This window comes from Belonocnema kinseyi, chromosome 10, assembly GCF_010883055.1.
Source record: "Belonocnema kinseyi isolate 2016_QV_RU_SX_M_011 chromosome 10, B_treatae_v1, whole genome shotgun sequence".
Classification (NCBI taxonomy): Eukaryota; Metazoa; Arthropoda; class Insecta; order Hymenoptera; family Cynipidae; genus Belonocnema; species Belonocnema kinseyi.
The window spans coordinates 100,366,513-100,392,995 of record NC_046666.1 but is presented as its reverse complement, the minus strand read 5'-3'; the positions used below and the strand labels follow the sequence as shown (position 1 = coordinate 100,392,995).

At 36.8% G+C, this 26,483-nt stretch overlaps 1 protein-coding gene across 10 annotated transcripts in view; it reads left to right on the top strand.

Annotated features, from left to right (window-relative positions):
- LOC117181494 (E3 ubiquitin-protein ligase MARCH8) overlaps nucleotides 1–26,483 on the top strand; it is a 238,147-nt gene that overhangs the window by 92,504 nt on the left and 119,160 nt on the right. For all 10 annotated transcript variants that reach the window (XR_004468131.1, XM_033374223.1, XM_033374229.1 and 7 more), the window contains one exon: nucleotides 24,954–25,219. Coding sequence is in view for 9 of the 10 variants with exons in the window: in XM_033374223.1 (XP_033230114.1) it covers nucleotides 24,954–25,219 (266 nt within the window). In the remaining variant the exon portion in view is untranslated. The remainder of the gene's footprint in view (nucleotides 1–24,953; nucleotides 25,220–26,483) is intronic.

Genomic DNA, 26,483 nt, shown 5'->3' with positions numbered 1-26,483 from the left:
AACAAGCCGGCAACAAAGAAAGAGAGGCGACACTAAGACCAACCGCGGGCAGGCATCCAATAGATGAAGAGCGATGCTTTACGACCCGGAGAAACTTCAACACCAAGGTTTCTCTCAAGCCTAAAAATCTGGCTGAAATGGATGACGAGCTTTGTGGACATTTTTCCGATGAATCCGACCTCTGGGCTATCAATTATTGTGTGTATAATGCAGCGAGAGCTTTGGCCCATTAGCGGTTGTCCTTTTGACAAATTTTTAATTATATATATTTATATATATATATATTGAAATTTATGTAAAGTATTAATAATATGGATAAAAATAATTAATAAGAGTTTCACTATTTTAAAACAAACACGTTTTTTTATGCAGAATCGACCAAGAATTTCTTTCAGCTAACTCCTTGCTATGACACTTATGTTGTTTATGAAAATTGCTTAACTAATTAATCATTTATCTCAATTTGAAAAGCATCATAGTAAAGAGTTATAGGAAACGCAGATTAGTCTATTATTATTATTATTATTATTATTATATGTTTTTATTAAACTTTTACTCGGGTAAACCCGGTTATACATCATAGCCACGGACTAAGTCAAAAGACTGATGAGATTAGAATGTTAGAAGTTAATCCAAATAATTTAATACGATGTTTGAAAGCTCCTACGACGATGTTGTAGGTATACAATTACGAGCGGCCAAGAGCGTTGGAGGTGACAACAGTCACCTCTTAATACTTTCTTAGAGCTACCATCTGCCACTCCACGGGTTTTCAGTCGCTCGCTTCCTGATGATCAAGAAAGTTTCTTACAATGCGACAGGTGTTTAATATAACCGCCTTCTGAGCTGCTGCCAATACCCTACTGACTCCTAAATGTTCAAGATGTTCAGTGCACATTGCCTGTAGCCGAAATCACAATGGGAAATAGATGCATGATTCACATTCCTCCATATGGTATTTACTTCATGCCATAACTGTCTATACTTGTGAATCTTGGTTGCATAGGTTGACTGCAAATTCCGGTTAAGTGGACAAGCAATGTCGATGATGTAGACTCTTCCACCTTTTTTTCTCGAATTACGATGTCAGGTCGATGGGCCCGGATGTAATGATCCGTTTGGATAGTAACATCCCAATATGCATCTCTTCATTTTTCCCCAAACGCCCGACCAGTAGTTAGTCATATCTTCCAATTGAGGGACTTCGGTGCCTTGGTGGTTATTTGGCTTTACTCTCAGTTCACGATGGAACCTTCTTTCATCTGTCTCAAAGTTTTGGTTTTGTTGCCTTCGTGCATTACTTTTCTTGTACCGACGCAGTCTGGCAGTAAGAACATCAAGTCTCTGTCGTTGAGAGTCTAAAATTTCATCGAATATTGCTGGTGTTACTGTCTCGATGTGCCGAGGGTATCCAACCTGATCTTCCATGGTGGCTCTCGATGCCTTGCTGGAACAAAAACTGCATTAGCAGGCCTAGTTTTTCGGCCCAATGTTCTAACGGTTGCTACAGCTGCACTGTATGCAAGAGTTTGCATCTCTAATGCATTTTGTGCTACGTTCAAATACGTAAGTAAAACCTTACTGTCGAGATGTGCTATTAGTGTATGCAGAAGATTTGTGATGTTCATTTTGGGCAGAGAATGCCTCAGTGTTGCTTCCACATATCTGAACTCTAGTAAAGCATAGACCAAAATTCCTTTCCAGGTGCTGTAGTTCTTCTGAGATTTCCCTATCTACATCATCGTTAGTAATATCCGCATGGGGTTCTAATAGATCTGGTGCATGATGTTCATAGTCCCTAGCACTTATGCCTTCAGCATCAATCAAGTCTTCGTTATCCACATCTTCCAAGGCGAGCTGATCAATAGGAAGCTGCCGTTCCACTTCCATTTTGATAGCAGCTATTTCAACAGCCGAGAGCAGTCTGCTTACAGATATTAAGCGTTTTTGATCTGCCAGATTCTGCTCATTTATTTTTGTGGCTAGCTCTGGGTATTTTAGTAAGAAGAGTCTATGATGTTCTCTCCTCACACTTTGCCCACTTTTCTCTGTCAAAAAATAAAGGCGCATAACATCTCTGATCATATGGTATGTCAATTTTCGTCGCTTTTTTGATTGCTGCACCTCTGCTTCTGCCTCTGGTTGTATAAGGTCATCCACGACTTTTTGTATATTATGATACTTTGCAGCAAATTTTGTTCTTAAATTGTATCCTTTTTCCATTTTTGTTTCAAACTTCGTTTTTTTCGTAATAGAGACGCACCAATTCCTCTTTCATTGTGGTATCCCAATTGATGCTCTCCCACGGTATTTCTGTCGACGTGGTTGGCTGCAAATAGCTAGCGCTAGCCAAGCAGCCTCAGCAGGCACAGTTGATGTTCCACTACTTACCGTTTGTCGCAGATTTTCTTGCTGGCCAGCTGTTTGATTAGTGAGATCTGCCTGACCGTCTCGCAGCTTACCATCGCCACCGTCCCGCATGCTGTGGCCCCCAGCTGTGGCTCCAGGGGCGCCCTGACGATCCTCGGGAAGCGACAAGCGTATTAAAATCTTTATTATATTCTCCATTTTTTATTGATGGGTTTTGGTGTTCTACTTAGTCCCTTTCCCCTTCGTTATAAGCCTATTTGGCATGGAAAACCCTGTCCCCTTATAAGCCTTAAGCGTGGCCCCAAAACCCTCTCCATACAGAAAGGATCGCGGCTACGCTGTTGGCTGATATTTCAGACTCACTGATGCAGCAGCTCCTTGTGAGTGTTACACGTTTCCCCGCAATCGCAGGGCAATGACAGAGGATATGAGTGGAAGTCCCATTATTCTTTCCGCACAGACAACTGCGGGGACTTTCTTCAAGCCCTATCTTATGTCTGTGGTATTGGAGGTTTCCATGTCCTGTAAACATTTCTGTTAGACATTTGACTTCATTCCTCCCAAGTTTAAGTATTTCTTTCGTTGGATGAAGGTTTAACTTTCAGCATAACTCAACGTCAGACTAGCCCTAGTAAGTCTCAGAAACGGCCCAATGATGATCTCACCAGCCCACTGTGAGAGGACTGGATATAAAGCATCCGAGCCGTGAGACTTGTAAGGACTGAAGAATTCAGGGCCCACCTGACACTGGCTGGGGTCACAATCTCGTTGGCTAGCCGCCGTTTCGGGCACAGTTGGACCACAGGCGGCTTTGATTGCCGGAAAAAGCACCTTTTTTGGACAAAAATCGACCGACAGTGCAATTCTTATCAGATTTTGATGTTTTTTTTAGAAATGACCGTAAGGATTCCAGTTATAACAAGTAACTGCAGATATTTCAATTCGACTTAACGTAAATTTTTTATTTAACAACAAAGTTACAACTTTTTGTTGCTAAACTTTTTCGTGATACCATTTTTTCTAAGACTTTCAAATTCATTAAAAAAGTTCATAAATCAATTCAATAAGTAACTAAAAATAATTTCCAGTGGATTAGAGTAACTACAAAAATTGTTAATAATTTTATAAACAAATTAATTCACAAAAGTCATTTTTTCGTGATTCGCAATGATTAGCTCATTTTAACCCATAGCTTTTGTGTAAAAGAGTATCACAGATAATGTTGTGCGCTTACAATAAGTTAAGAATAGATAATAATTGCCAATTATTTAAACAATTTTTATAAACAAATGCACATTTGGACCATTTTGTCATTAATATGATTGATTTTTTTGCGGAATCAACTTGAAATGTCTTACCAAAGACATCTTGCTTTAATATTTTTTATAGTAATCGAAAAGTGTTGATTATTTAAACAATGTTCATAAACAAATGCACATTTTGACCATTTTTTCATGTATAGGCTTGATTTTTTTCGTGGAATCAATTCGAAATGTCTTGCAAAAGACTCTTTGTTATTATATTTTTAATAGTGACAAAAACTGATAATTATTTAAACAATTTTTATAAACAATTGCACATTTTGACCATTTTTTCATGTATAGGCTTGATTTTTTTGCGGAATCAATTTGAAATGTCTTGCAAAAGAATCCCTGGTGTCATATTGTTTATAGCCATTCGTGCTTCAGTGAGTGAAAATCGAGCTCACTTATTGAAGATTGTGATACTCTCAGCCATTTTTGACTTATGTGGACCTGAAAAGGGCCGTTTTCAGGTAGGCATTCGTGCTTCAGCAAGTAAGAATCGAGCTCACTCATTGAAGATTGTGATACTTTCAGCCATTTTTTACTCATGTGGCCCTGAAAAGGGTCGTTTTTAGGTAGGCATTTGTGCTTCAGTAAGTAAGAATCGAGCTCACTCCTTGGAAACTGTCATGCTTTCAGCCATTTCTGACAGAGGTTTCGTCTTCCTGGATTCTACTTTTCTATAACTGCCTATCAAAGGGTCCGAATGGAGCAGAAGATGATGAAGAACATCTAGGTTTGTCATTTGTCTGTCAGACATTCTGCTGTTATTAGCTCTAACTTTTCTAAAGATCTTATTGTTTTCCTCTTGCGACTCTTCTGAATACCAACCAATTGGTAGCTCAAAAGATTGAATTATATCACTTCCGTGAATAAGCAGATTATGTACTGATGGTGGCATTTTATACCAAGGATAAAGATTTATGCAAAGATCAGCGGTTTCCAAACAGTAAGTCTTCAATTTCGCACAATTAACTATCCTTCCGCACGTTATAACTTGTAATATATCGTGGAATCTGGTGATCAGATCTTGTTCCAAACCGGTTATTTTAGCAACCGATTTAGCTTTTCCCAAAAAGGAACGGGCAACATTTCCGGTATTTGTTGTTCCATAACCCTGCTTCACCACATCAACTGTTAAATCCAGTTTGGATATCAATTGTATCTGAATACGTTCCTTTCTTGGTTTTTTCATTTCCTTTTCTTCCTTTTTTCTTGCGGAAAACTGATTAAAATCCATATTGTAGGAAACATGTAACAAATATTCCAGAACACGAATTCAGGCATGTAACGTCGAGAGACCAAATTTATAATGTGCCTCATTGCATGGAATTTTAGCTACATATGGTAAGTTTTTAACATGTTTTGATCCAACTCCACAAATATTGCTATAAAGCTGATATCAAAACTCATTCCACTGACACCAATGGAATAGGTACGAACTTTTTCCAGCAGCTTTATGTGATAGTTGTACTATTTCTTTGCAAGAGAATCAGTTTCTTTAAGGAAATTAAATTTAATTGTCCTACAGAAATTGACAGATGAAGGTGTTTTGTTCGTCCAAATAATATCATCATCTGCTTTTAATTGAAGAGGGACGAAGGAAATCAAAAAGAAATATTTATCCGTGAAAAGACTCTTGTAATAGCTGATGTTTTCTTCACTCTCAGAATCACTGTTATAAGATTCATCGTTTGCATCCACATCATCACTCTTCTTTGACCACTTTTTCCGTGTCATCTGATGCGCAGAAGCACTGTCCATACCCCACTTTCCAAAGAGCACTAGTTTTCTACCAAAAAGATTAGCGAGATCATCATTTTCCATTTGCAACAAGATTCGCTTAACTGTATGACCCAGTAAACTTATGAAATGGACACTTGCTCTAAATTAGATGTCTCTATATGCTTACCGTTTCCTGGATAACAAGCTATTTTCGCTTCGGAGATCTTCAAATACGGCGAAGATGAATAGATTGCCAGATTTTTCTTCATTGTACTTTTTTAGCTATTCGTATTTCCTCTTCGACAGACCTAAATCCACGTACATCGCTAAGATTCTTTGCAATTTATCCTCGTCATCATCTTCCTTACGAAACTGCGTCCCAGATTCGCTATCGGACTCATTTTTGACCTAATGAAAGTGCTTTGGATAATTCTTCCTTGCTATAATTTGCAGCAAGTTCTTGGACGCGCCTTTTCTTTGTCTTTTCGGATCCATCTTCAAACTATAATCGTGGTCTTCTTCTCTTTAGAACATTAGTTAAACCTTTTGTTTGGATAGGTGGGCAAGGAAAAGGTACCTTGAACTCTGCTTCTAAGAATGCAGCATACTTTTGAACAAACAATGCTTTTTTCCTACAGACACTTTTCCATTTTCTATTATACAAAGGCATAAATGAGTCACAAATTTTTTTTCTTATAACCGTTAACTGACTTTCATCAAGAGAAGACGTAGCATTAATATTATCCAAAATCAAATCTGCTTTGTTAAATTTTGATTGTGGATCGCTATTCCAAATGATGTCACATAAGTGCTGATTTTTTATTCTGTATTCCATGTTAAAAAATACTTCGAAGAATTCCCTCAATATCTCCGTAGAAACACGCAGTCTATTTGTGAACGTCTTCCATGAAGCAAAATAAAACAAATGCAGAAAAACAAATCAACAACGACTAGAAGCTGCTCCTGTTACATTCAACTGTTTTTAGGTATAGTTGATACCAAAAACAATTTATTTGTAGCTGCAGCAACTTCAAGTCGTTCCTGATTTTGTTTGCTTCATTTATTTTATTTTATTTCAAGAAAGATTTATTTGCAAGCAGTCTTTGCCAAGACATTTTCAGTTCATTCTGCAAAAAGATCTAGCCTATTAAAAAGAATGTTAAGAATGTGCATTTGTTCATAAATTTTAAAAAAATAATTACCAGTTTCTGTCACTATTAAAAATATGTCAGCAAAGAGTCTTTTGCAAGACATTTTGCATTGATTCCGCAAAAAAATCAGAGCTATTCATGAAAAAATGGTCAAAATGTGCATTTGTTTATAAAAATTGTTTAAATAATTGGCAATTATTATCTATCCCTAACTTATTGTAAAAGCACATCATTATCTGTGATACTTTATACAAAAGCTATGGGTTAAAATTAGCTAATCATTGCGAATCACGATAAAATGTCTTTTGTGAATTAATTTGTTTAGAAACTTATTAACAATTTTTGTAGTTACTCTAATCCACTGGAAATTATTTTTAGTTACTTATTTAATTGATTTATGAACTTTTTTAATGAATTTGAAAGTCTTAGAAAAAATGGTGTCACGGAAAAGTTTAGCAACAAAAAGTTGAAACTTTGTTGTTCAATAAAAAATTTACGTTGAGTCGAATTAAAATATCCGCAGTTACTTGTTATAACTGGAAGCCTTACGGTCAATTCTAAAAAAAAACATCAAAATCTGATAAGAATTGCACTGTCGATCGATTTTTGTCCAAAAAAGGTGCTTTTTCCGGCAATCAAAGCCGCCTGTGGTCCAACTGGGCCCGAAACGGCGGCTAGCCAACGAGATTGTGACCCCAGCCAGTGTCAGAGGGCCCCTGAATCCTTCAGTCCTTACAAGCCTCTGTGAAGCCCGGAAGATGTGCCAAGATCAGGTGAGCCAAGGTATCCCCGTCAGGCTCTGAGTATCCCCCGCCGGGTAATTTTAGTGTCCCGAGAATAGGATCCGGATTTCGAGAAAGCAGCTTGTCCAGTCTGGCCGCCTCTGCTCCTTTCTCGATATCAGTGCAGAAGTTGGTCCAGCTTTCATGCTTTGCCTTACGTATTGCACTCCTATACTCATTCCTCGTCGATGTGAGTGAAGTCCATAGTTCCTTCCTTTTGCCAGAACTGGCACGTCTGAACCTCTCTCTGGTTTGCTTGAAAATCTCTTCGAGTTTCGCGTTCCACCAGTGTGTCTCTCCAGCCTTTCGGACTTTTAAAGGCCGACCATTACTTTTATAAGTGGATTTGATGGCTTGCGTGAAAATCTGGGCCTCCATCTCCAGGGTATCCACGTCTCTAATTGACCTGGGCATCCCTGAGAGTGCACTTCTTAATTCTGTTGAAAATTGACCCCAATCCATTCTTCTTTGATTTCTGACCCATTGAGGGCCGGTGGGTATAGCGGATTCCAACACGAACTCTGTCAGTGAGTGATCTGAGAGAGTGGGTTCATCTGAGACTCCACCTCTTGGTCTTTGTTGTAAAACTACCGGTACAGAGAGTGATGTCAATGACTTCATCCCTGACCGAATTACGAAACGTCGGGTAGTTCCCCGTATTAAGAATATCTAAATCAGTGGTCATTAGGTATTCCAATAAGCCATTACCTCTTGAGTTGATGCTCGTGCTACCCGACAAAGTATGGTGGGAGTTAGAGTCGCATCCCAACAGAAGAGGAAGACTCCTTACCTTGCAGTATTCCACCAGCGTACGTACCTTTACTGTTGAATTGGTGTCGCTGTCATATGGAAAGTAAGCCGATCACATGGCAAGCCTTCCTATTCCCTTAAGATCCGTGATCACCACCACCAGGTCTCTGGGACATAGCTCAAGCAGCGGGACGTTGACTCCCTTCGCCAGTATGCATGCCCTTGGATTGGCCGCCTGAGGGTCCCTGTAACCAAAACCAGCCCCTGCTAAGCCCCTAATGTTATCTCGAATTAACCAGGGTTCCTGGATTAGTTAGTTACCTGTGTGCCTCACAGCCATGCCCCTCTGCAAAACTGCAGAGGCGCCTTTACTATGATGCAATATTTTGAGGGAGTATTTTTCTGATTCATATATTGACAAAAATACTTTTCTTATTGCAAAGAATATTGAAATTCCTTCAAGTCTTTTGTTACAACTTTAAGTTCTTGCACTATTATACAAAAATTTACAGATTTATGCCCATAAGCTGTTGCGATACTGTGGAAGAATAGCTTTAAAATAAACCCTAGCACATTAAAAAATTTCAATGTTTTGAATACTACCTAAAATTGAGGAAAACGATAGAAATTTACTCTATTTTTGCAATATCCACCTAGGAAACAGGGAAATTTGCCTTATCTTGGGTTCATTTCATAAAGAATTTTGAGAGCATTCAACTCTTTAGAAACAAACAATTTTAATACTGGCATTATTAAAATTAATGGTACTTAATCAATTCTTAAAAAATATGCGAACTTAATCTTTTGACCGGTATAGTATATGATCAATTATAATACCTTAAATTTTGCTCCAAAACATTATGAATTAACTATTATGATATATGTTTATCAGTTACAGATTGTATTAATTAAAATATACTTTTTGTAGGTAATATACATATATTTTTTTACTGATTTATATTGTTTTAAAACGAAATTTAAGGTAGGACACATATATTTGAAAAAATTTAAATAATACTTTCAAGAACTTCAATGTTTATATAGTGGCGTTGTTTATCGGACAAAAGATTAATTTGATAAAAATGCTTGATTATTTCAAAATGTTATAAACTTTTCATTCATAGCTTTTTAAAGTATTATTTTTAATTGTACGATTTAAATGAATGGTGGCTCTTTTGCCTTGAAATTATAATCGCATAGTTTAAAAAAACATAACTAATATATACACACACAACATTGCCTTAAAGTGTACAATTATTCAAATAAAATTGAAGAAAACAGTAATACAAGTACTATATATTTTAATGTAATATACAAAATTGAAAGTTCCTAAATATTAAACTGCAAACTGTTGCACAAAACATAGTCTTAATTTAAAAAGATATATGTGTGAACCAGATATTTAAGATACCTACTACGAAACGACCCAAAATAACGTAAGGCTTTTAAAGTTTCAACCCCTCATTGAAGTTCGGGGAAAACCTATAAAGCATTCTTCTAGAATTAAGTACGAACCTTCTACATATTTGCCTATAGTCCGTATGCATGGTTGTACCTAATCAATTTTGGAAAATTTCCTCCTTTTATGGTCTTTTTTTGTTGTAAGAGTACTCGGTTATTAGAATGAATGGCTGAATAGCTGTGAGCTCAAAATTACGAAAATAGAATTAGTTGTATAATTAAAACTGTAACAGTTTATTTTGTAGAAAATTCGTGTGCTGAAAGTTCAACTGTTGAATTGTGTAAAAAACCTGACTTTTAAAAATTCCACTGTTGAAATTTGTAGAAAATTTATCTGTTGTAAATTCAAATGTTGAATTTTGTAGCAACTTTGTCTCTGGAAAACATATAAATGTGGAATTTTCCACCAAAAACATTCATTTCCTACAAAAAGGCGAATTTTCAACGAAAAACAGTTCAATTGACAAAAAACAAGAATACATTTTTCAATAGAAAATGGTATAGTTGAATTTCCAATTTAAAAAAATTAATATTTTCAACAACAACAAATAAGGAATTTTCAACAGAATACATGAATGTTTACCTAATTACGTAGAAGAAAGTTATACGTGTAAAGATAGTTTTCAACCAAAAAGGATTAATTAAAAGTTTTAAAAAACAGTGTTTTAACCAAAAACATCAATTTTCAACTTAAATGATAAATCTTCAACAACAACAACATCAACTTTCAACAAAATCGTTCAACTGTTAGGTTGTAAAGTTCATTAATTTTCAGCTGCCAATTCCTTGAAAGTATAAAATTTTAAGTATTCATTTAAAATTTTAATATGAATAAATATACCTAATTATTTTAATATGTATTATTTCAATTTATTATTACTATGTTTTTAAATATCAGGAGGTTATCTAATAATAATAATAATAATAATAATAATAATAATAATAATAATAATAATAATATAATCTGTGACAACTTATTCTAATTTTAATCCTTTTATTACAAGTAACATATCGTTGGAATCACAAATAAACTTATATTTCGAATGTAAAATTTTTGAATTGTTGATTACAAAATGATAAAATTTTTGTGTTCCGTATTTTATTCGATCTTATTCCTCGTTATGACAAAGGGGCCCCCGCAGGCAATGCTCCACACACCGCTCTCGGTCAGTCAGCGACATAAAGGGAAGTCGACTCAAGAGGGTACGTCGAGCAGGTATACCGTGATCAAATGAAAATCGCTCTACTGAATATTTGGATAAATTGGAGTTAATTTAAAAGATATCGAAATCTTTTACTAGTTGTGAAGAAACTAACAAATATTTTATATAGTTTCGGAAATCTTTTCAAGTTTTAAAATATCTATAAACTCTTGAAAGTTTCAAAACTCATAAATATCTTTTAAAATTATAATGATTTTTGTAACGTTTAAAAAATCTGGCTACTTTATGTGAAGTGCCTTACAATGTTCCAATGTCTTTTTTGTTTGGAAATTGTTTAAAGGTTTTGAAGTCTTTTTTAAATTTCTCTTATATTTCATTATTTATAATAAAAAATGTTCTAAATTCTCCCATGTTTATAATCTTGCAATAGAATATAAGAGACAAGAAAATTGTTTGAAAATAGGATATATTTAATAGTAAAATAAAAAATTTCCTATTCATATTTTTAAGAGATAATTCAGAACGAAAGTTCACCAAGAATTACTCAAGTTTTTAAGGCGACCTAAAAGTGGCATCAGAAGCTGACCTATCCTTTTGCTCGAAGTTCATATATCTTATTTTCTTTACTTGCTTTGTTCTAATGAGTGATAAAATACTAAACATAAACATGTTTTGATTTTGCTATCTAATTTTGCAAATTATATTTGAAATCTGCGTTTTTTGCGATTCCAAAGATGTCACTTGCAATCTAAAGATTAAAATTAGAATAATTTAGCGCAGATTTTAGTTTATGCTTTGACCCTGGCTAGCTAGCATCATATAAGTTTCCGTGAGATAGTTGAAAATGCAACAGCTTATTTTGTAGAAAATTTCGTCTCTTGATAATTCAACTGCTCAATTTCTTTGACAACTTAGTTTTATATATTTATTATCTTTCTTTTACGGATTTGAGGGCCTCCGATCCCTTTGCAATACGTTACAAAACCACTTATAATACCTTAATAATACTTAATACCTAAATAATAAGATTCTACTTATATTAAATAATATGCTATCGCTTTGTCTTCACACGATTATTTTTGAGATTTGTTGACTATAGAGTTTCCTGGGCTTCCGTTTCCTCTTACCATTTCCGTTAACATGGATTTACGTTTCTCCTTTTTAGTTCTCCTTTCTTTCTCACTCTCTATCTGTTTACTTTCTATGCTATACAGTTTCCTAAATACCTCCTCTTTCTTGGCTTTCCACATAGCATCCCATGCCTCCCATTTCTTTTTAACACTCAGGGCGCAAAATACGCGTTTTTGATGCCTTTAAACGGGAGCAAAACCAGTCTTTCTCTCCCTCCTTATAATAGGGAGAGAAAGGCAGCTGAATCATAAGAAGTACATTATGAGAAACACAGATAGAGCGATAGGTAAATTTGAGGTTATGTACTTTTCTCCCTTTTTATAGTCATTCAATAACGCGAATTTTGCACCTTTTGTGTTAAAAAATAGTATATGCACCATGGGAGCAAAAGCTAGTATTCTCAGTTTTTTCACTTCCTCCCTGACTTCTTCCCTGTGCGTCCTCGCTGTGTCAAACCCTTTGCAGGCTTTTCTCTCTGAGGTCTCTGATGAGTTTCTCGAGGCCTTGTAGACTTCCTTCCTCATCTAACTGGTTTCTAACGCTTTTATTATCCCCCGACTTCTCCCCTTCTCTACGCGTGGTCGGTAGTTGTCGCCACTTCTCGAAAAACCCCTTCGCGTTCGTACTATGCAAACTATGTGCTCTCTGTAGCCTTTGCACGCTCGCCGGTCTGCCTCGTTCGCTTGCTACTCTCTCTTAATCCAGTCGCCATTAACACTTCTGTATGCACTAATAGGTCCCCGAGATTACTCTTTGGTAAAAGGTCAAAAAAGGCCCCTAATTACGAATATCTTGGTTAGGTTTTCGAAATATGGTTCAATTTTTGTTAAAAATTTCATTATTTTTTGTACCAAAAAAATTTATAAAATCATTTTTAACATGGCTGAGAAAAAATAAAACTGTTTTGCGTCTTGCACTTTTTTTGTACGACGAACCGTTTGCAATGTACAGCCTTATAAACAAATGATTTTTAACAAAATTACCATATTTGCACAGTGTTGCCTCAGAATCTATAATTCAAAGAAATTTAAAACTTGTACACTGTCTATATCAAAGATAGATCTCTTAAAATAAAAAAGATATCTTCCGGTCAAATAAAAATTTCTCTCCTGAAATTGTTGTTAAAAAGTTGTTATTTTTAAAAGGAAACCGTTTAGTACCATCATTTATTATTAAACAATCATCCAGATTAACCAGTATCATATGTTTCTTCAAATTGTTGCGAAAGCTTTATCTAGCATTATTAACATAATTTGTTGTTCATAATTTCTTTTTCTAAATTGTGTATAAAAATTGATATAAATAATGACCTTCAATTACTAGAATTGACTTCAATTTGTTTTATTAATCCTTGACACATGATTAAACTTTTCACTCTCTTAATATTCTCTCTCACGACGAGCTATTATTTATTTATGTCCTTATAAACAATATATTTTTAATAAGCACACCATCCCCTGAAAGCCACAATTTTTAAGCAATCACCCTTTTTTATTTCTTTAATTTTACCGTAAATAATGTAATTATGTTGGGTACCATTTTCGATATCTGACGAAAAAATATCTCGAGAGTGAAGAGTTTTATTTTGTGCCATGGATTAATTAAAAGAATTAAGAAAAAATAGATTTTCGTAATTGGTTGTTTTTGTTAATAACAGTAGTTATAAACAATAAGTGTCAGAAATCAAAAATGCTACCCAAGGTAATTACATTCCTTATGGTAAAATTAAGGATATAAAGAAAGGTGATCGCTAATAACTTGGAAATTGAGGCTTTCAGGGGAGGGTGTGTTCATAAAAAATACATTGTTTATAAGGCCATAAATAAATATAGACTCGTCGTACGATAAAATATCAGCAAAGTGAAAAGGTTAATCATTTGTCAAGGATTAATAAAAAAATTGAAGCCAATTCTGGTACAAATATGGCACATGGTTCGCTTCTCGAAGTCAAGAAGAACCATGTCAGGCCTCGGGTGAGCAACAGAAAAAATTGTCGAGAATATAAAGTTCCAGTATATGCTGCACTTCCCATTCTCGACAATTGACTCGATTTCCCTAGGGGCATTCAGAGGAGCAATATTAAGGTTAATGCCGTAAGAGTGACAGAGATGGTAATAAAGCACTCTTAGTGCTGCATTGTGCCTTTAAATGTAGGTCGTTCCCGCGTGAGTTGGACAACTAGATAGTATGTGAGCTAAATTCTCGGGGTCTGCATGGCACGCCCTGCAGCTATCATCAGGAATGTCTTGGCTCAAAATGTGGCGACGGTATGTTACGGTGGAAATGACACCGTCTTGGCATGCAAAAATTAAACCCTCTTTACCAGACTTCAATCCGGGCGATTTAAGGAAAGCAAACGTTAGCTCACAAGACATTGACTGATCCTTCACGTTTCTGTGAAGATACCGTGCATCCTCTTATCGAGGAGCTGTTCACGAGAGTTTTTCTCTTGTGCTTTCTTAATCCGGGCTTTCAGGAGTGAGTACTCGAGATAGATAAGATTTGATGCATTTTGCTCACCCCTAATACTGAAGTTAAGTCCGAGTGTTTCAGCAGCATCCTCCGCTGCTTTGTACAGAAACGCTCCTTTGCCCACTTCTTCGTGATTCCTGACCATTTTAAGAAGAAGGTCTCTTCCATTTGCAACTCTATGTGCGACCACTTTGACGGCGTGAGATGTACAGTCGCGGAACGGATGACTTAAGATGCATGCTCTTGTTCATGTGCATAACCTTTCTTGTCCCGATATCAAGGGATCTGAGCTCGTTCTTCGTCCATGGATTTATTTCAAATGAATAGAGTAGTACCGGGACGGCAAGCATGTTCGTTGCAGATACTTTGTTCCTCGCCGACAGCTTGGAAGACCAAATCTGACGGATGAGAAGTTTGTATCTGCTTCGGAGAGTATCCTTTATAGATGTCACATCCTGAATGCGGCTCTGTTGCACGCCCAGGTATGTATAAGTCTCTCTAGCGCAAAGGTGTCGTATAGCGCTTCTATCGACGAACTCAGGATCTTCAGAGATGCCATTAAATTTTCCTCGCTTCAAATAAACCTTGGTGCATTTGTATAACCCAAATTGCATTCCTATTTCCTTAGTATATCGATCGGCAATCCCTACAGCTAGATGTAGTTGCTCTTTGTTTTTAGCATAGATATTAAGATCATCCATGTAAAATACATGAGTAACCTTGTACTTTCGATCTGCAGGTTTGCCGCACAAGTACCCGTCGGAATGGCGAAGTGCTAGAGATAATGGCAATAATGTAAGGCAAAAGAGGAGTGGGTTCATGGTGTCGCCCTGAAAGATAACTCTCTGAAAGGTGACCTTGTTAGTTGTCACACGATTTTTTCCAGATGAAATGGTAAATCTGGTTTTCCAAAGCGGCATCAATCTCTCTATGTAACGAACGATTTGCAGATGAACATTTAAGCTTTCCAAAAGACAGATGATAAGTGTATGGGAGGTCGATTCGAAAGTTTTCCGATAATCAATCCAGGCCATCGATAGGTCACGCTGGTAAAATGCTGCATCTCTGCAGACACATCTATCGATGAGCAGGTTCTCCCGACATCCCGCTACGCCTTTCTTTGAGCCTCGTTGTTCATACATTTCTTGCCACACAGGTTCAATTGCCCGAACAATCCTATCATTTAGGATAGCTGTGAATATCTTATACAGTGTGTTCAGACAAGTGATTGGCCTGTAATTCTTCGGGTCAGCTAACTTGCCTATTTTCGGCAGGAGTATTGTGTGCCCTTCCACCAAACACTCCGGAATTGGCTCTTCCGACTTTAAATATGAGGTGAAAATACGGGCCAAATGCTGATGGGCTGAAGGAAACTTCTTCCATCAGAAGGTCTTGATACCATCTGGTCCCGCAGCGGAATAGTTCATCATCCCTCTAAATAATTTTTTCACCTCCTCGGTAGTGATGGGTGGGCATTCTTCATTCGGTGTTATGAGAGTTTCACACAGCTCCTTCAAGCTATTTATTTTATCTAAGTCTTCGGCCAGTCTATGGTGCACTTCTTAGACTTCTCTCCAAAATACTTCAACCTCGAATGGCGAATGGTCGACACTAACTGAAGGGTCTTGGAAGAGTCGAGATGGGTCAGAGAGAAACGGTTGATTTTCTCTGACCCACCTCTCTCTCCGCTCTATACTTCTCTTAGCGTGAGATAGTATCCGTATCCTCTCAACAATATGCTGCCTGATGGTCAGCAGCTTTGACTTGTTAAGGGTGTGATAAGGAATCTGGAGTTCGCGCACAAACTTTCGAACCTTGGCGGTAAAATTCTTGCCACACGTAATGTAGTCAATTACACACTGAATGCGGGACGCGTACTGTTTTGCCCAGCCTATTTTTATGACGAGTTGATGCATTCGTCTTTTGGTCTTATGGTCAACCGTTTTACGGTTTGCATCGGCCAAAGCTCTCGCTGCATTACACATGCAACAATTGATAGTTTAGAGGTCGAATCCTTCGAAAAAATGTCCACGAAGCTCGTCATCCATTTTAGTCAGGTCTTTAGGCTTGAGAGAAATCTGGGTGTTGATGTTTCTCCGGGTCATAAAGCATCGCGCTTCCTCTATGGGATGCCTGCCCCCGGTTGATCTTAGTGTCGCCTCTCTTTTATTGTTGCCGGCTTGTTCTGGCTGCGGTAGAATAGGCGTTCCGCTTACATAGCCCCTTTTACGGAGTAGTTCAGCATGGTTTCGCAGACGTTGCTGCGAAAGGTGCGATAGCTCCGGGTGTTACTCGCACCACAGAGCATGCAGCCGTGCCATGTAACCCCGTTCACGGGCCATACTCGCATCGTAGCAGTCTAGCAAGTCGTGATTCAGTCGCTCCGTCCACACAAAGGTCACGAGATCCCGCCGATCCATCGCATTGAATCCATTTTCATTGACTCCCCCAGCTCTAGATTGGTCGGCATTGTTGGCCGACCCATTGTCGGGAGCCCTGCGCGTTCTGTTGTTTTGAACCGCACTTACTACAACTATGTCTGGTGTTGTCATTGTTTTTCCCACGAGAAGCTATGGAAAGGGGTTCGTCCATCCTGGTAGAGCCCCGCATGCAAGGATAAGGCTGCGTACTCTGAGAGGTCGCCCGATATCCCAGAGTCACCGTTCTAGACAACTCACCCAGGTGTCATTCAGCTTTTGGCACTATTTTCACACCTCCGCTTGGGGGTTAATTCCTTCGGGGCCACCCCTGGACTATTTCCCGTGGCTGCCTATTCATTTTTTTAACCATATTCAACAGAAACCTTGGTACAGGGACCCTCTATCCGCAACCCGAGGACGTGTTCGGTGGCTTTGTCATAGGCCCTTTGGTTTGATTCTAGAGGAATCATTTTCATTGCAGATGCTTTGTTCCTCGCCGTTAGTTCGGAAGACCAAATCTGCCGGATGAGACGTTTGTTTGCTTATCCCAAACTGCATTCCCATTTCCTTAGTGTATCGTTCGACAATTCCTAGAGCTAGAAGTAATTGCTCTTTGGTTTTAGCATAGATCTTAAGATTATCCATTTATAATACATGAGTGACCTTGTATTTTCGGTTTGCTGGTTTGCCACAAAGGTACACTTCTGACTGGCGAAGTGCTAGAGATAGTGACACTAATGTGGAGCAAAAGAGGATAGGGCTCATGGTGTCGCCCTGAAAAACACCTTTCTGACAGGTGACCTTGTTAGTTGTCACACGATTTTTTCCAGATGAGAAATTAGATTTGATTTTCCAAAGCGGCATTAATCTCTCTATGTAAATAGAAGGTGTAATTTATCATAAAATTAAAATTGTTGACCCCAAAAACATGTTTTCTTTGAGAAATTATAAAATTACTGTTTTACATCGCGCTTACTGGTATGATAAGGTATTACCGCGGTCAGACCGAGCAGCGTCCGTCACTAATGCTGCATCGACCTTCCGTTAATGCTGCGTCGACTTATCACGCCCTATTGTGGAGAGACCTTTAAGGAAAAGGAATATTGGGATAGTTTTAAAAAAGTACTTCAGATCAAACGCGAATATATAACTGCGCATACGTCGCGTAAAGAAGTTGTGACTTCACCACAACTTAAACACAGCCGGCCATATTGGATAAGTGAACGCGCGAGAATAAAGTATATTTGAAATGAAGTAAATGCCATAGGCGAATATTTCAAGTAAACGATAAAGGAATTGTACAATTTAGAAATCAATGATATTAGTTTGAAAATAATGCAATTTGTGCTATATATAATACAAACTATTAAAAATGCATAACTTATAATCCTTGTAATGTAGGATAAATATGGAGAAATAAGGATAACATAACCTCTTAATGCACCTGAGGAATTTTCTTCACGCAAGTGAAATTAACTATCATCGCCTAAAGAGAAAAAAGAATGTTGTTTTAATCACAATGCAGAAATTAATAAATGCAAGTAATCGATAATGTTGCCCCGTTATTATGATAACCCGGTAAGAAGGTTTGCATTAAAAGGCATTCAACCTTTTGAATCCCTAAGAATGCCTTCTCAGACCTTCGTTTTTTAATCTTCATTAGGCGGCGAAATTAATAAGATTCTAATCTCTTTTAAAGCTGAACGGATTTGCGAAACGTAACCTCAAATAAATTTAAAAAAAAAATCAGTTTTCGTTTGACGTATTAGAATTCGCGACCTGAGAGCAAGGGAGCATGGCCTATTGCCTGACTCTTTGAGGCCTATGCTTTAAAATCAAGGGTTCTGAGGTCTTAATTCTCGCCTCAAAGAGTGATAAAATCAGCAGTGCCGTGAATTATTACCCTGAAATTTCTTCCCGTTTATTATTTTAAAAACGGTAAATTAACTAGCGAAAATTATTCAGAAAAATATTGTCGCTGCTGGGTACAGAAAGGGATTCAATCTAAGGGATAATTTATACTGCAGTGAAGATTCAAAACGGGAGGACATAAAGGGGATCCAGAAGTATTCAAAATTTGTCACGTTACCACTGGATGAATTAATTTTACAATACTTTTTAATGCAACCCTTCATACAGGGAATATCCAAACTTATAATTCGCATATACATGCAAGTAAATGAGCACGAAAAACTTCTCAGTGTACACAAAGTGAATTATTCAGATCTTATATCCGTATGAAATAATGAATTTATTATTATTACCATGAGATGATATACATATCAATGCAATACAATGATATAAACGTTTTTATAAATACAAAAAATGATACTTGTTTATAAAAATGTACATGAATGAATGAACATAGTGAGAAGGCGTACTTTAAAATTAAACTAAAATTGAAAAGAGACGGAAAATTCGTGTTAGAGGCAAAGATATTTTGGTAGACGTGTTTTGCACAGGAGCGTACAATTTTCAATGTTTCCAATGGGGACTATTTTCGTTAGATACGCCACTGATAAACAAGATGGCTGAGTGCGGTGGAATGCGACTGGGGACGAAATTGGGAGAGCTGGTGGCTAGACTAGCGTTTCCCAAAGTCCTACTGCGGGCAGGGTACCTACCCGACGGTAGTAGATGCCACCCCGTGCCCAGTAGCTCGGTAGGCTAAATAAATTGCTGAAATAAATTTTGCTGAATAAATTGCATGATATAATTTAAAAAAAAATAAAAAAGAGTTCTTAAAAATCAGTTAATATCCGAGCTATTAAAAGAAACATTTACAAATCTTGTGAATGTAAAAAAGTGCGATAGCAAATGAAGTTATTATCCGATTTTATTATTTCTTTTTTTAGCTTCTATTTATTAATACTCGAACAAATTTTCATTTTTCTCAACCGGCTCTAATTCTCTAACAATGGGAAGGTCGCGCAAAGCAAGCGATTGCGCCCGAACGACCAGCGTCCAGTGTCTCTCTTAGGCTCCAGTATTGTGAACAAATTTTAGGTTGGCGAGTCCGCCGCTGCCCAGAAAGTGCGAACAAAGTTCGGAAATCGCTCTGCTAGACCATGTATTCTTAGATCATGTGCCGTACACTATGCTTCTGCCCGGCAGACCCCGCTACTCCCGTATAATCAATCAGGGAAGTCTACATTCTGCCGGATACATGATTCAACCAACCATGGTCTCGCCATGCGCAAGTAAAAGTAAGAAAAATTGCACTATACAAAATAATTTGTCATGCATATGATCAAAAAATAGAAATAATTCATGGTTAATCAGGGAATAAGAGTTACGTATATAATATTTATTAAAGAACTTCTAAAGTTTTAAATCATATTTGAAAGTATATTTGAATAAAGATATGAATCATTTACGAAAAACTGCAATAGTCTTTTTTTGCTACGTTTCTTCCCTAAAAATGTATTTAAAATAATTAATTGAAGATTATGCCAAGGAAGTGATCTTTACTTATATAAAGCATAAATAATGTATGCACTCTTTATAATTATATACAGGAAACTTGGTTCTTATTATAGTATGGTATAATTGAATACATTAAATTTTTTTAAAATTATTAAATAAAATCAATATAATTTAATACAATTATATAATTTTAATATAGTAGGGTAACTATCTGCAGTTCCTTGCGAAAAGTGTCAACCGTCACTTGAATGTTGATACTTCGCGTTTTGCATAATGTTCACACCTTCGCAGTCAGGCGAAAAAGAATATTTTGTGCAAAAAATGTTTTCGACAAAAACACTTTAGAATTACGTTAAATTGGTAGGTCCAATGTTTTTGGGCTCGCTAAATCAAAATCTGATGTTGGATTTTCGAAATTCAAAATGGCGGATCCAATACAGCTGATATGAAATATTAGGTTATATCTGGATAAAATTAGTGGTACATAGACTTCTAGGGTCGCTGATTTCAAATCTGATATTGGATTTCTAAAATTAACAATGCGGATCTAATACGGCGGACATGTATTATTAAAAAATTTCAGACCTTGGTTAAATTTGGTGATAAACTTAGGTTTTTGGGGTCGATGAATCGAAATCTGGTGTTGGATTTTTTAAATTCAGAATAGCGAATCCAATATCGCGGGCATGAATTATGGAAAATCTTTTGTTGTATTTTCAAGATTCAAAATGCGGATCCAGTATGGCAGATGATAGTTAGGTTTTTTGTGTTTTTGAAAATTCCAGAGCAGATTTTAAGCAGTGACTTCAAGCACCTAAGTATCAGTAATTTTATCAAGGTCCGATTTACCGAGGTTCTGGTGATTCCGAACCCACCTTGAGCTGTAGATCCCCCCATCGTGCGATTGGCTTCCACCCAGTCGGTCAATGATGGGGCAAATACCAGGCTTTGCCAAAAATGTCAAGGCATTCTGCTCTCATCAGATCACTTGATGGTATTTAAAATTCGTTCCTAACTTAGGCTGATTTAGCTGATTTGCGCGACTCGAGATTTTTTTCTACCACTTTCTACTCGACTAATAAGGGAGTCGAAAAGGGCTGAAAACATAGCGTCATTTTTCAGTTCCCAAAATTCTAGTTCGGGATACAAAGGTGTAGGAGCTACATAGATCACTGGTTGTTTTTTAACAAATTAGGCATTTTTCCGGTCCACAAATTCAGGTTCCTCAGCTGTTTTGGAACTCAATTCTTGTACACAAGCACATGTATCCGCGGTAAATATTTGCTTTCTTATTTTTTCTGAAATTGCTTTCCAGTGCGACTTTTATTCTTACGGTTAGGATTTCTGTTTTCCGGAAAATTAGGCATTTTTGAAAATTTTTCTCATTTTATGAGGTCGAGTTCAGTTTTTATTTTGATTCTTTTCGGAATTCCAGAACCCCGCGTCGTGGGCTGAAGTGAACGCACTTCAAAGAATCCCGCCTCGTGGGCGCAAGTTAAAATAAATATCTAAGTTTAAAATTCAATAGAAAAATTCCAATTAAACTTGACCTAATTATGAGTTAATTTTTCAGATATTGAAGTACATATATGCCTTTCGTGAATTTCGTAAAAAATAGTTTGATCACAAAACTCTTCATTTTTAATGGGAATTTTCTAGCAAAAAAACTATATTTTCAAAAAATTGACAGTTACCGCCTTATGCCCTTCCACCCTTCTTGTATTAATCGAACACCCGGATCGAACAACCGGGCGAGCGCGCGAAACGCGTACAAGTATTGTCCAAACGGTCGATGTACGGACTTCAAATGTTTAGACAATATTCATATGCGTTTTGTGAGCTTGTCCGGCGCAACGCGTATAATAATTGTCTAAACAGTTCAAATCCTTACTTCGACCGTTTAGGCAATACTTATACGCGCTTCGCGCGCGCGCCCAGTTATTCTATGATATTTAATATAACTAATGCATGGATATGGCTTTTTATCGTGCCTTTGGATCGAACCTTAAGTGTCACTTTTTGAGGTCATGGTCATGTAATAGCAATGTAGTATATCTATGCCGTCAAAAATGATATAGTCAAAGATGTATAATGTCCATTATATATCAGCTTATAGATAAATAATGGTCATTACATGCCTATGAGCTTAAAAGGGGAAATTCAGGTTCGATCCACAGGCATGAGAAACGGCTTTATTAATGCATATCTTATATAAAAATATTTTATAAGTTTACGGAAATCTTTTCAAGTTTTAAAATATTTGTTGAAAGAGTGATTCCCCATGCCTGCTTAGCAGACGCGAAGTGCCCGATTTGCACACTGAGTAGAAGTTCTTCGCGCACTGTAGAGCTGTAGTTGAATAGGAATTCTGTTTTATGGTTGGCTATCAGCAGTACGCGTAGTAACTCAGCCAGTTATTCGCAAATTGCTGATAGATAATGAGAAAACAACATTTACATTCAACCACAGCAGAACAGAAAGGTGTGCAGAAAGTAGTGGCGCTGGATTTATACTTTACGTTTTTAAGTACTAGATGATAAAGTAATATTCCTCCGAATAATTCTCTTAGAAAAAAAGTCTAACATTGTACAGAGGTGAACATAGTTGAGAGTGGCGTAGTCGAATTTTGACCACATTCCTTGAATAAGCTTTGTGTTACTAAATTATCTAAATTGGCCCTAAAAAAATAATGATTTTAGTCAAGGTTAGAAAAAAAATCATTATTCAGAGAAATATTATTTATTAAATGATAAACCTAGGGGTTCGAAGGACTTTCTTTCAAAATCGTTCAAAAACATCGGAAATCGTTTCTCCGCACTTTTTAAAGGTAATTTGGATTAAAATTACAAATAATTTAATATTTTATTCTCGAAATATACGTCAAAAGCTGCGATGGACGTAGTTAGTGCGAATTTTGGGGATAAAGATAAATATATTTGTAAAATTATTCTAAGAATTTAAGTTATTAACCAAAATTTCCGAAAGTCCTAAATAGTTTTAAGTCATAAATAAAATAAAATTTTAATATAAGTGTGGGATGTCTAGGAAAAATAATCTACTACCAGCGAAAAAATTCGAGTCCTCTGGCTTATGCCTGTACGTTAAGACGAGGGAGGGGGGGGGCATAGATTGTCCGAAACCGTATTGAAAAAAAACAATTCGCCTTGTTCACTGTATCTCGGTCGGATACCATCGGAAATCAAAAACCATTTATATTTAGTCAAAATATCATCAAATCCTCTCCCCAAAGTTCTCTGATTATTTTTTTTTGCATTTAAAAATGTTTGGTGGTCATCTAAAGTGTAATCTGCTATTTTCCACGAAAAATTCCACAATTTTGAGGGTGAAAAACACCCTTAATGTAAAAAAAAATGTTTGACTAAACGTTGCGGGGAGGTATTTTATATGTAGAAAATGTGTACCAAGTTTGAATTGAATCGCTAAAATAGTTTTGAAATGGCAGTGAACACGGACTTTGAAAAAGTAGTTTTGAGAAAAACGCGTTTAAAGTTTTAGAAGCCCGCAGCTTCGAGAGTTTCACTCAGATCGACTTAAAATATTGGGAATATATTCTTGAAATATTTAACAATAAGAAAAGACAAACAAAAAATCAATTTTTTGAAAGTGCAAACCTTTACCCCCCCCCCCCCCCCCCCCCCCCCCCCCCCCTAATGAGCTTGATACCAAAGAACCAGAAATAAAAATCTAATAAAAAGTAAAGACATTTTATAATTTATAGCGACGGTGAACTTTAGAGCAACTTTCTGCAAATTGCAAAAAATTACAGATAGTATAAATAACTGCCTCAAATTTAAATATATTTATTATCTTAATTATAACTGAAAATGATATTGTTGTATATTTATTTTAGAAAAATAATTTGAAATATTTTTAAAATCTTTCAACAGTAATTGGTACATTCATGAATTTTTTCTGAGTTTTCGTATTATTTTTTCATTGAAAAGCTATGCTCTAAAGTTCACTGCAATTAAAGCCTGTAATTATTCGTTGAGGTACCAGTTTTTCTTCACTTACTATTTTAACGCCAGAAACAGAGGACTCGAATTTTCTCGCTGATAGTTATTCTTTAATTGGAACAGGGTACAAATCAATTCATTTATGCACAGTTTACTTAAAAGTTATGCCAAATATAATATTTTAAGCACCAGTCCTGTGAAGTAAGCTGGGTACAATAATTCCTAAGTTAATTTGAAATAACCCTCATGTATTTGTTTAAATAATTAAGTTTGCCGAAAAAAATTTAATTCTGACAAAAAAATAAATGTTTGAAAATCTTTCAGATTCTTTTTTTATATATGTGACCGTCTGGGAAGAAAGGGGCATAATGCGTCAAAGCTGAATTTTACAGGACGGACGATTGTAGCAAAGCCACAAGCCAGCATTTGAGTAGTGGGGATGCGTGTGCGAAAAGCACCCCCTAAACTTACCTCTACACCTTTAGGCGCCTTATCCACGAGCTCCACTCGCATCAGTCTGCTTCGGCTATACACCGTGACCCAGTGATTATTATAAATGCTGATAGCCTTATCAGTAGAAGGCAATTAATATAAATTATCGTGGCCTAATCATTCGAAGGCAAACATATTTTCTAACGACCTACAATAATTCATATGAGATACAGGATTAATTCCACCGCATCAAAATTTTCTAAGTCAAAGGATATAAATATATAAATACTCTCAGTATTCTAACCGGTGTAATTATGAAAATACACCAAAAAAATATGTAATGTAATTTTTCTTAACTTCAGTTCATTATTTTAAATTTTATGTTTCAGTGGGAAAAACTGGAAATGTCAGCAGTTGAGGTGCGGAAGTTGTGGTCAGTAGCTATATTCCATGCAATAGCAGCACTATGTGTTGTTTGGTCTTTGTACGTACTTGTTGAGCGATCGGTAGAAGAAGCACGCAAAGGAATTGTGGACTGGTCATTCTGGACGAAAGTGATCGTAGTTGTCATAGGTACTACAGGAGGATTTGTATTTATGTACATTCAGTTGAAAGCGTACATCATGCTGTGCAGGCGATGGCGTGCTTTTAACAGGTAAGGTAAACAATACAAGACGCATTATTCTTTTCACAGCTAAATGTAGTAACTATGAAAAAAGCTATTTTATTTAGGGTTAAAAGAATGAATTGGTACGGAGAATTTCCATTCCATTAAGTATGGTAACAGTCTTCCACAATAAGTACAGCAGAGTTCCGCCAGGAACAGGTTTCATTCTAGGGATTGTTACTTGCTGCTGGGAAAACAGCCAAACGGCGAGACTGCCTTTTTTCTAGAAGCATGTCTCACGAGGGTGAGATAGGTGATTTCAGCGCTATTGACTTGAGTGACTTAGTATTATGTTACATCCTGAATGCCGTTCTGTTACAAAAAAAAAACTCTAAGAGTCAGCCCCCGAAGCCAGGGTAGTAACTAGCCTCACCCTCGCATGCAAGGCTCTTTGAGGAAAGGCGAACCAATTCCCTGGCTGTTCCTGAGGCAATAATGATATATTATGATGTTGATAATGCAGTTTAAAGCATGGGTTTCATTCCGTAGAATGGCACCCAGCGGTGGTTTATGAAACCAATTTTCCCTACGTCAACCTTCTACATTTTATCCATAAGTCATTCTGCCCTCTGTTTAAAAGCGTACGTGTATCATTTAATACCTAGAACTCCTGAGAGCACTCATTTCAGATCTCCTTCTGGTGTTTGCTGTTTTCCCTCAATCAGGGACAAGACCTCTATGGAGAATATAGTTATTTATTTCGAAATCAAGGAGAATTCTGTTAATGTTAGTCCTGGAATGCGCGATAAGAGTCGCTGCTGAGAAATTTTAGTTCCGTCATACATACGGTACTTTTCATTGAATTGAAGTCTCCTTTGAAGCATACAAGGTACATAGCAAAGCACTCTTAATTCTGTATTATGTCTGTGAATATATATATATGATTCCAGTAAAAAGTGGACCGTCCTAAAGATGTCAAAGCTACTCACGATGCGCATGGCATGCGGTGCAGCTGACATTTAAATATCTAGACTCATAATGAGGTTACGATTTCTACGGTAAAATTTACACACGATTGACTCCATCCTGTCACGCGAAAAAAGCCCTCTGCGGGATACTTCGACCATCCGTTTGTTGAAGATTTCGAACGAGTACTCATGATGCAAAAAATTTAAGGCTTCAGCCCCTCTATATTGAGACGGAAATTTAGATTAAGGTAGTTGGCCAGTGAAGTTCGTTTGAGTTGCGCAGTCCGAGATTCTCATTTGACTAGAGCATTCCTGCGCAGACGCAGTCGATGCTACGTCACGGC